The sequence below is a fragment of the Rhagoletis pomonella genome, unplaced genomic scaffold, assembly GCF_013731165.1.
Source record: "Rhagoletis pomonella isolate Grant_MI unplaced genomic scaffold, Rhpom_1.0 Rhpom_scaffold_00007, whole genome shotgun sequence".
Taxonomy (NCBI): domain Eukaryota; kingdom Metazoa; phylum Arthropoda; class Insecta; order Diptera; family Tephritidae; genus Rhagoletis; species Rhagoletis pomonella.
In genome coordinates this window covers 22,912,631-22,924,088 of record NW_023458561.1, presented here as the reverse complement: position 1 = coordinate 22,924,088, position 11,458 = coordinate 22,912,631, and the positions used below count along the sequence as shown (strand labels likewise).

The 11,458-nt window shown below is 38.0% G+C and overlaps 1 protein-coding gene across 1 annotated transcript; it reads right to left on the bottom strand.

Annotated features, from left to right (window-relative positions):
* Positions 1-1,516: 1,516 nt before the first annotated feature.
* LOC118742461 (nucleoporin NUP188 homolog) lies at positions 1,517-8,906 on the bottom strand. Its single transcript, XM_036474548.1, has 11 exons — positions 8,726-8,906; positions 8,451-8,670; positions 7,542-8,381; positions 7,315-7,486; positions 7,144-7,253; positions 6,389-7,087; positions 6,057-6,325; positions 3,926-5,993; positions 3,663-3,817; positions 3,387-3,600; positions 1,517-3,331 (listed from the first exon to the last, which is right to left on the bottom strand). The coding sequence occupies exons 1-11, from the start codon at positions 8,746-8,748 to the stop codon at positions 2,345-2,347; spliced, it is 5,757 nt and encodes a 1,918-aa protein (XP_036330441.1). The 5' UTR covers positions 8,749-8,906; the 3' UTR covers positions 1,517-2,344.
* Positions 8,907-11,458: the final 2,552 nt, after the last annotated feature.

The following is an 11,458-nucleotide window of genomic DNA, read 5'->3' as shown; positions in this document are numbered from 1 at the left end:
CAAATTTCAAACTACGTGCAAAAATTATAACAAGTCATTTTTAGGCAAAAAAAAACCAACCCACTCAATGCTCATATCGACGCCTCCAAACCATAACATGCTAAGTCCCAAAACTCAGCGCATCACTATTGTGATTATTAATGTGCCTGAAAATATTCCACAAAAGATATATTTTAAGTGCTAAGAAAATGCACACAAGTTAAACATTTCTTTTTTTTTGCAGCGGCATAGGGTGTGTTCAGAAATGCATCAAGCCAAAGCATCATACGCATTTATTTCTAAACTATAATTGATGGAAATGTCCAATATGCGCAACCACGGTTAAATGCCTAATTGGAACCTATTTGCGTAAATAAGGCATTTCATCAATTATAGTTTAGAAGCAAAAGAGACTCATGCTTTGGCTTGATGCATTTCTGAACGCACCCATATTTGTCGCAGCAGCGCAGTAGAAATCACAATAGTGATGCGCTGAGTTTTGCGACTTTGTTATAATACGGGTGTAAATCATATTGATACACCCCTGGTGTTCCGATAAAAAATAAATTATCTCACATGGTCCAAAGTTATCCCTCAATTTCTTCAATTTTGTTTGAATAAATCGAGTAAAACGTCTGATATTTAAAAAAAAAAGCAATTGCTTATTTTTAACCCACTTCAAAATAGGAGGAGGTTATCAATTCGTGGGAATAATTTTTTTTGTGTACATAAATATGTTACCGTATAACTTTGGACCACGTTAGCGATTTCTATAATTCTTTTTTAAAGGAAAGGCATAGATCCGATCATTGGCACTTAAAGAAATTAACGATAATCTTAAATTTTTATACAGGAATTGAAGTCGGTTTCGTTTTTTGCTTAAAAATTACTTGTTGCTTAAAAATCATATTATTCATACGGCCCGATATATTAAAAAAAAGGAATTTGTAAGCAAACCCCAAAACCGAATTCAATTTTCAAGCCATAATTTAAGATTATCGTCAATTTCTTCAGGATCCAATGATCGGATTTAAACCAAATTAGTATGGGACCACCTGTGAGGTAACACCTTTCCTTTAAATTATAGAAATCGATTGAAGTGGTCCAAAGTTATGCGGTAACATACATAAAAATATAAAAAAAATATTCCAACGAATTGATAACCTTCTCCTTTTTGTGAATTCGGTTAAAAATAACATATCTCTTTTTTTTTTAAAGTCGGCTGAAAATTAAACACATTTTCGCTAAAATTTTAAAATGTTTATTAGGAGCCTTTAGGAAGATGTTATGCAGTTTTATAGCCCATTAAATTTTAGTATAATAAAGTGCAAATCTTGTTGATTTTTGACAAATTCTTTTGTCGACAGTGCTAGGCATTTTCTTCCATATCAAAAAAGTGTGGAGCATGTTTTTTTTTGGAAGAAAATGCTTGACTGTCGACAAAAAAATCCAAAAATCAACTGTATTTTGTACACTTAAAACTTGCACTTTATTACACTAAGATTTACAAAACATCTGTATAAGTTTGAATTTTTGTAATTTTTGCACAGGTTATTTAGGTTTTGCGCTATGCTTTTATAAAAAATTAATCAACATTAAATAAAGAAAAGAAACAAGTCAAAACCGAAAAATATATCGCACTCCTATTATTTTGTGGACAGCTGCATATGTCCACAAAATATCTACATAATATGTATATACATACATAATTTCTATAATCGCCAAAACAACGATCATGTTTGTATGTGTTTCAAATTCATCATCGTCCCATTGACAACGTCAGTCTTTGCAAGTTTATATGGGGGTAACAAATCTATGTACATACATATGTATGTATATGAATGAGAGGATCATGTATATGCACAAATATGTATATATGTAAATACATGCATATTACTACGAAGGTAGGTAGATAATACGTTGATCAGTGAGCGCTTATGACGAAAAAAATTATTTGTTAATGCTTAACCCTGCAATGGCGAACATGCAAAAATATCAAAAGCCATACGCAATGCCCAAAAAATAATAGTTTGTAATGGAAAAATTAAGAAAAAAAGCATATGGAATATTAACTGACCTTCTAATAAACGTCAATTATATCTCTGATTTGACCATTTCCCGTCCAGCCATCTTGATTTGTTGAAAATCCGTTATTTTTTTTATACACTCCATTTTCATTTTGTTCATAGAAAACTGTATTTTCACAAAATTATAAAATTATAACTAAGTTGCTGCATAATTGCTACTTTTAGTCGGCAAAGCTTCACACACTTAATATCGTACTTATATATACTTATTCTTTGTTGCTACAGTCGACAACGAATGCTAAAAAATTCACCTCTCCACTCTGTCCTATTCTGACCCATTAATCACTCTGGCATATCACCGAGAATAGATTTGACATAAAGTGCAAATAATCTTCTTCCACCAGCTGCACGTACGAGAGAGGCGTGTAGCTAGGCTCATCAGGTGGGAAATATTGTATTTCGTCAACTTCTTCCACCTGCTCTGCATCTGGTTCATTGTTGCTACCGCTCACACTTTCTACGCCACAGTTACGCTTCAGCTCACTACTACCCAACGTTTGCGTAGGTTCGCCTTGCCGCCGGAGAGGTGGACGCGACAGCTGTGGTGTGGAAGAGACCGCTGCTGGCTGCTGAGTACGCCCGCCACCAGCACCAATTGGACTTATCACGTGCGACATTTCGAAGTCATTACCGCCACTAGTGGATGCTGGGGTACGTTGTTGTTGCCGATTATGTTCTTGTTGTAGATAAAGACGACGGACCACGTTCACACGCAAGTCGATTGAATGGCGCCGCGCAGTAGACTGTGCGGTTGATGATGCACCGCGCGCCATCGTTGTAGAGCCGCTGCCGCTAGCCGATGCGCTGCTACTTGTGGCAGTCGAACCAACACCAGCACCATCACCCAACTGCATATAAACCAGGCCATGTTTGCGTCGATACCACATTTCGCGGTGTTCGCGATGCTCAATCAGAACCTTCTTGCGAACAAATTCGTGGAAAGTTAACAATTCGGTGCTGATCTCGCGCCGTACAATTTGTTTTTCGCGTGCAGGCAAGTAAGGATTTTTCAACGCCAACATACTCTGCGAGGCGGCTAACATGAGTATGTGCTCGAGCGCAAGCAAACAGAGTTCGCCATCAAGATTGCATAATAACTCGTTTGGTGGGCAATTCGCCGATGAAACAGATGTAATGGAAACTGATTTGGAAAATTGGCGTTGAGTTCGTGCGAGAGCAGCTGCACCTGCTTGTGTTGCACTTGTGCCTTCACTGGAAGTAGAAGGTATTACATTGAGCGGCACCTCGTGGAAGCCATGACCTTGCTGAAATTAGAAAATAAGTAATCAGCTGCCGCCTCACAAATTTGTGTTTACATACCAAATTCAAAACTTTCGTGAACACACCAACAATGCTCAGCACTGTTCCAAAAGAAAGTGTCATGGCGGTTTCATTCAACTTGGGCGCCCCAAAATGTATCTCGAAAATAGGCTCATATTTTGTAACTAAAAACTCAGGCGAACATATCAAATCCAAGAGCTTTGGACTGAAGCGCAGCAGACTCTGTACGCTCAGCGTGATGATTTCAGTGAGACTGTGTGGAAGTTAAATAACGCGTTTAGCTAATCTAAGTTTAAAAGCGTAGCCTTTACTCACTTGTTGAATGCGCTTATGACTTCATCGGTAAATCCCGGTCGTTCTATATCCGATAATATATCCAGCTGCAAGCCGCGACCTGCTATGAGACATTTAAGATTTTTCGGTTGATGGAACATTGAAATACAATGGCCCATGAGCACTTGCACGGCGCGCTGCAGACGGCAAAAGGAAGGCAATGATTTTTGTAATAGTTTACAAGGGAAATACATTTGTTCGTCAGTAACTTAACTAATTGCCTAACTATAAAATCTTTCACTCACCATCAAGTTGAACAGCGACTGCGAATGTTCCAAACGCCAAAGCGTCTCGAATTCCACCAAATTTGATACCAAAGTAACAGCGCTCTTAATTAACTCCATGGCTAACGGTTCGAGTGTTTGTTTAGCAAGCAGCAATGAGTCCACCAAATATTGCTCATGAATGCCAACGAATTGCAATGCTTGTTTTACGAAGTAATGCTTATGTTTCTCAAACATAATCGTGACCAAAGTAATACCACGCGTATAGATGGGCCACCACTTTTGCACAGTCCAGCTATTGTCATCAGTTTTTGTTTGCCCTATAACTGCAAAATTGGTTTGCAATATATCCTTAGGCGGCAACAATTTCAGCCACAAATAATCACCCACATCGCAGTGTAAAAATTCTGCCGAGCAGTTGCCTTTCGCAAATACAATCAATACGTCGAGCAACTCGACAGCTAGTTTTTGCTTACTGTACAGCTGCAGTATACTTCTAGCGCAGCTCAACAAGCGTTGAAATACTTTATTTACGATGAAAGGCAGATCCCAATTGCCAGGACCGGAATCGTGGAAGATGCTTGCCACAGTTTTGAGTAGATTAAAACTCAATACCAGAGAGTTTGATGAGCTTTGTTGCAGGTTTTCTAGTTCCAACTTGGCTTGATTCTCTACGCGTGCGCTATTCTCTAAAGTTTGTAGCTCTGTGCAAATGATGCTTACTACCGAATAGAGGAAATTTAGCGCCGAGTTGGAGTCGTTCAATAACTCAACTGCTAGCACGTCGGCGCACTTGATTGTGAATGCCAGGCAGGCTTCCTTGGCGCGTATATGCAAGTCCTCGTAGCAAGAGGATAGGCGACTGAGTAGCTTTATAATCTGTTTCAGCATTTCAACATCCTCCTCAGGCGTATCTGTGTATGAGAGCTTGAAGCTGAGCAGCACGAAGAGATACAACTCACTAAGCACGATAAATGGACGCAGATCTTCGATGAATTCGGCGCGATCCACCAAGTGCACGAGCGTCTCCTCAGCCAATTTTTTTAATTGCTTAGGCGGTATTTCGATAAATTGTGGCTGCTTTTTTAAAAGTATGATAAGGAAGCTTTTAAATGCTGCCAGCCGACAAAGCCATTCAGGCACGTCTTCACTGAAAACGTCAATGGCGCAATAAGGATCAGCAGCCGGCGTTTTGGGCATATCAAAAACGTAATTGATCCATTTGTAAAAGTTGGGCGTTTCAAAGAAGCGCGAAACAACTTGTTTTAACTCACCATTACCATTTGTCGTTGTAGAAAATATTTCAATTGAGAGTATATTTAATAGCTGGGTGTATACACGTGCATTTGAATCCAAAGTACTGAAGAGAGGATTGCAGAGTTGTAACCAAAATTTGGGACGCTTAGTGAGATCCTCCACCAAACTCTGCATGCCATTCTTCCACAACGAATGGAAAATATTCATTATTTTGCTTGGCAATGAATGTTCCACAGTTTTCGGATCTTTACCTACAGCCTCCAGATAATCTTCAAGGAAAGTCAGTATGCTATCGGCGATTTGTACACCAACCTCCTTGCCTAGAAAGCGTTTTTCTTGGGTGGCATTAACTTTGAAAAATGCCTCTGTGACACCTGGCTGCTTCTCGATGCAAGCCTCCACTAACTCCAGAATGGCTACCTTTAGTGAATCGCTTTCTAGTTCATCAGGTAAGCGCTGCAGAAATGTTAGACGTATTTGATCCGGTTCCATATCGAGACATGCCAGCAGTGACATATTGAATTCGAGCGCAATGCGACGCAAAAGGCGACAAGAGAGAATGGGCAGCCAGCGGTCGAAAATATTGCTCATGTAACTAGTAACAACTGGAATAATACGGAGTGTATCACGTTGCTTGGGTTGTGTGTAAATAAGCGCTTCGAGCGGAGAGAGCTCATTTGATTCCAAAGTTGAGGTCTTTAGCCGTAATAGTTGCATGAGAATACGCATAGCTAAGCGTACAAGTAGCACAATGCCATGCGATTGTTGAATCATCCAATTTGACTCCATCTCCATGGTATGTTGCAAGTAAGCATTGCCCAGAGCAACGAATCTGGTAGGGAAATTATGCATATTAGATTGAATTAAAAAAAAAAAGAACTAAATACAAATGCACCTCAAGAGCATCATTCCGTTTTCCATATTCGATAAACTGTGTGTGCATACGTCACGCAGAAACTGTTTATCCGAATTTATTTTCTCATTTTTGCTACCAAGACTTGTTACGGTATCCAAGATGTCGCAAACGAAACCCATAATTTCAATGTATATTTTGTGACGCTCTGATTGACTTTGAAATCCCCAGGCGTGCATGTGTGGAAATACTTCGCGGAGCAAAAATATTAAGCCGGGTATTTCTATCTTCAAGAATTTATTTCGTTGCAACTGTTTGGCGAAGAAACTTGTTTAAATTAATTGAAAAATATGTCTTAATTTTTGGAAAATCACCTTCGTATACGAGCGTAAAAACCCCAAATAGGCTAACAGAAAATCATAACGCTCTAATTTTTTTTCCACATCGACCAAATAAGTGCCAACTACGCGAGAATCAAAGCAGATGCCTAACGCATAATCCTTGTAATTTTCGAGCGTTTCGTTAGTAATCATTGGCAAAATATCAAGAGTTATGACACGTGCGAAAATCTCGGCGTCCACTAACGGCAATAGCATAGTGCAGACATTCAAGCAATTCGCCAACATCTGTACAGGTGGCTGAGGCACTGCCTTGAATTTGTTTAACAAATCAATGCACATTTCGGTAGGATGCACCATTTCAGCACTTATTGCGCTGAGCGATTTTGTGCGTTGAAGTACACTTTGCAAGTATTCGAGACCGGCATTGATACGGCGCACGCGTTCATTCTGCTGCCAATCGCCTTGGGTTTGTACAGTCTCGGCGAGCAAACAGTTGATTTCATGATGTAAAACAACAAAATAATTGAGAGATATACGAAAATGCACAAAATAGCCTTCGGGCCGAGGCAATACAACTGCTGTTGTATTGGCGGAAATGTTGAAATCTAAGTGTGGAAAAGGCATTACGTTGGCGGTCAGAATGTATTCCTCTTCGTTGATGGCACGCAAGGGGTATTTACTTTCATCGTATAAATCGGTAAATATGGGCAGTGACTCTAATTGGGCCTTTATCTAAAAAACAAAGCAGTATAATCGACATTTAAATAGTTTTGCTTTAAATTGCTTACAAATGATGAAATGCCCGCTTTGGTTAGTGAGTTTGCTAGCATTGAAAGATGCACAAAATCAATAGGAAATGTTTCCAAAAGTGTATTGAAAAGTGAGCGCACGCCCTTTTCTACAAAAACGAGAAGTTAGGCTTTGTATTTGGATATAGTATCTGACTTTTGGGTAATTACCCTCTTCCGCGCAAAATTCCTTCGCCAATGATGGCCAAGAGAGTAGCTCGCATAGAAGCTCATATATATACGGATGACGTGCACAGGAACCATCCCCATCAAAGAACTCGCACATATACGTAAGCATGTTGTACACAGTTTTACGTGCAATGCGCGAAACTAAGGAATCATCCTAAAAAACACCAATCTTATTTTGATATTTGTACGGAAAATGTCTCAATAGATACCTTATACATTGTGTTGGTGAGTAGATTTTGTAAATACTCAAAACATCTTAGACCAATGGCCCTCTTTCCCATAAGCTGGCATGGCAAGAACGTCTCTTCTTCCTCTGTAGCTTTTGTAAAACGAATTTTGAGTAACATCCACGACAATAAAAGTGGCCCATTTTCTGGATTATGATACATTCGTATTATTTCCTTATCTAAGGAATCGATAATATTTAACGCCAATGTTGAAGCAGTGTCTTCTAAATCAAAACACTTCAATAACAATATGGTCTCCGAATATGCTAAGCGTGTCATCAGTTCGTTATGCAAGGGCTTTCCGATGTCTAAATAACTTTGCTGGCGCCCAAAAGTGTGCTGTCTAAAGCAGTTGAATAGTTTTTCGATATGCTTTAGTTCAAATGGCAAATGCTCGCAAATAAGCAGTAGAACGTGTAGAACTTCGTTAATTTCGCGTGCATTTCCTTCTGACCAGATAATTAGACGCGTATGATAATCGAAAAATTCACCGTTGGCCAACTGGTTAGGCGGATACTCGTTGATTAGTTGCTCCAGCTGATTGAGGTAGGAATCGCGTAGTTTTGGCAGTGTAATTTTATTTAAAATTTCTTTGTATTGCGCATGATAGGGATGGTTAGGAACTTTGTAGAAAAGTAACAAATTTTTAACGATTTTCAAAACGATCATACGTTCAAGTGTATAGTATCCCCATATGTCATCTAGGAGTTTGCTCATGTTACTCTCCGAAGAAATGTGTGCGGTGAGCGAACTTGCAGAGCCGCGATATTCGTTGGTTAGGTAGTAGCAGAGTATCTCCCAACATTGTTGGGATTCCAGGTCCTAACATACAAACGGGTAATATTAGTGCAAATTTCAAAGAAAGTCAGAATTCATCTATTGTTTTCATACCAAGAGCTCTTGCAAATTCTGCGTGAATGGTAGCAATTTTTGTTGCTTCTTTTCCTTCAGCAAGTCTTCCAATTTTACATTCGACGCAGAACGTTTACGAAACTGCAGCACACCATCCTGCAACTCTTTCGATACATTAAGCAATTCTTCCCGCACGGTACTTTCCGGTGTCTCATGGTGTATGCCAGATACCAACTGCCAGAGGCGCTTCCAATCGGTGCTGCAGAAATTAGTTTTTATACATATTCACGATCTTTTTGCAATCTTCTACTTACATCGCATTGCCGTTTGCACTCATTGCTATCACTGGAATTACGTTTTCCTTAAGTTTTTATATAATTCAGCCGCAATATCACTTAAAATTTATAAAATAACTAATGCGAAATTCCATGCATTGCCCAGCCGCCAAATGTTCTAAAGCGCGAGATACACAACACAAGCGGCTTGATAAACCAATCGAAATATCCCTTTGCTGTGTTGTGTATGGCGGTGTTTGTAGTTGTGCAAACCGTTTGAGGGACATTTGAACAAAAATCAAAATGTGTTGAGTTTCTGGCCGCCATTTAACAATGGGAACCGAAAGAAAACCAAATTCTTTGGTTCAACGAGTAATATTTGCATGGTCCATGCCGAAATAGGAAAAGTTGGTTGGAAATAGTATGTTTGACAAGCCGCTTGTGTTGTGCATTCAGCCCTTAAACCGATACGGGAGCCGAATGTCAAATATAACTGTCAAACACAGCTGATCTACTGCAAGTACGTTTGTAATAGATTTTCAATGTAGCATGGTAGCCAGCTTCCTAAATTATTTCCTGGTAAAAAAATTTGGGTTGGTAAGAAGGTATTTTTTTTTTTGGTAGATTTTTGTTAAGGTGTGTGTTCTATTTGAAAAGCAAATAAAATTTGGGTTGCCGCTTTATTTTGGGGAAACTTTTCTTTACGGCCGATCGTTGTGTGCGTGGCGGGTGGAGAGGGAGGTGCATAGCTCCTCCAGTACCCCATTTTAGGGAGGGCATGAACTGCAGTTTTCAAAAATTTAACTCCCAACCGCCTAGGCCACAAATCACAATTTTTACTTGCGTTTTCGCTTGTTTTGAGTAGATGAGGGCAATGACTTGAACCATTAGGTGTTGCATGACAAGAGGAGGTCGCCAAGGGTATATAACATTTCTTGTTCATAAACCCCAGGCTCCGGAGGCTTCTATTGAAAACGTTCATTCTGTGTAGGCGGTTGTTGTTGTAACAGCATACAAACTCCCCAAAGACTTTTCTCATTTCTGTGTTGCCGAAGAAAAGGGACGCAACACCTTTTGCACACAATATATTTCTGCGTTGGCGGCCTTCGGCCGCGCTTAGGAATTAAACACATACTAAGTAGAATTCTCCTTTCTGTTAGTTAATGTGCATGAGATAAAAATTAAATTTGGCCGACCCATTCGAACGTAGTATGTGAAACAAAATCGGGCGTAAAGGAAAACCAAACCATTATTTTTCTTAGTAATTCTTTTATTACAAATTTCTTTGCAAAAGTACTTTATACTAAAATTAAACGGGCTATAAAACTGCATACTTACATTTTTTTTATCTGATTAGAAAGTTGCAATTTTTTTGAAATTTCTCGAGTATTTATGTTTTTTTGTTGTACTGTGAACTATATTTTTATAAAAAGTTATCGATAAAACTGAACGTATGGTGTTCCATTCAAAACAAATTTTGCTGGAATCGTGAGGAGCTTTTGATGACCTAAATATTTTAAAAGGTTCTTAAATTAAAAAAAATAAAATTAACTGATATGTAATTAACTAATATGTAATTAACACCAGCTTTTATAAATGGTAAGTGTCAAATAAAAAAAAAAAGTTTAGCTTTTTTGGTTCCACAAAATTCCATGGGCTATAAAACTGCGTTCCAAAAAATGTTATAAAAATTCAGAGTAAAAACTTGAAGAGTTATTCGAAATTTTTGTGAATTATCAAAAACAATATATGGGGCTTGATTTTTTCATTTTTATAAGTTTGGTTGAAGCGCAAGCAATATTCTCACAAAAAATAAAAACTAGCAAAAAAAATTTACTTGAAAATCATTGTAAATATTAAAAAAATAAACAAGCGGTTTTTGCTGTTTCGTTGTTATCTTTAGTTTTATAATTTTTGATTGAAATAATGAAATGAAATGAAATGAAATAACATAATAAATATAACTATAGTTTTTATTTAAATAATTTATTGGTATAAATTTTCAGGATTTGGTAGATGTTTTTCAAGTGGATAGTAAGTATTCTTTTTCGTCAGTGTCAACTCTTGTAGGCAAGGTATTATACGACGTTTCCACGCTTCGTAGTTCGCTCTTCCATTCGTCATTCGCCATGCAATTACCTTACGAAAATTTTGTGAGCGAATTACCTCATTTGTAGGTAATTCAGATCGGATTATCATACGAATGACGAAAGAATCGTAGCCTTCTCTAATATTTATCGGAAATATATCGAAGATTTCACTGGCCCGGTCCTATTCGCTGGCACTTTTTCTAGCTGCAGGAAAATTAATTAATAAAATATTATAAAAATACGTTTTGTGATTGGATGAAAAGAGAAGACACGCTCCTGATGTTCACACGCGCTACAATTATAACGTGTTGCCTCATCTTATAGATTTACGTTCTTTGCATGTACTCAGTATAAATTGTGATACATTTTAATTCACAAGTCGAGGGTACTCTTCCCATCTAAGGTGTCCTTACACGATATGTATTTGCATCTGTAAATGTGACTTTTTCAATACATATATAATTGCGTATGCCTGTCAAATTCACAGTATTTACTTAACTATTTAAAAATACTTTCTTTGAAAACAGAATAAACTAAACTCAGATGATTCTATCTGTTTGTCAGATGAAAATATAAACATTTCTATTTCATATGTACGTGTGTCTGCTTTGTACAGAAACAAATCTAATTTGCTTTTACACGATATGTTGACATTTCCATATGTACAAAGTGGCATGTACAC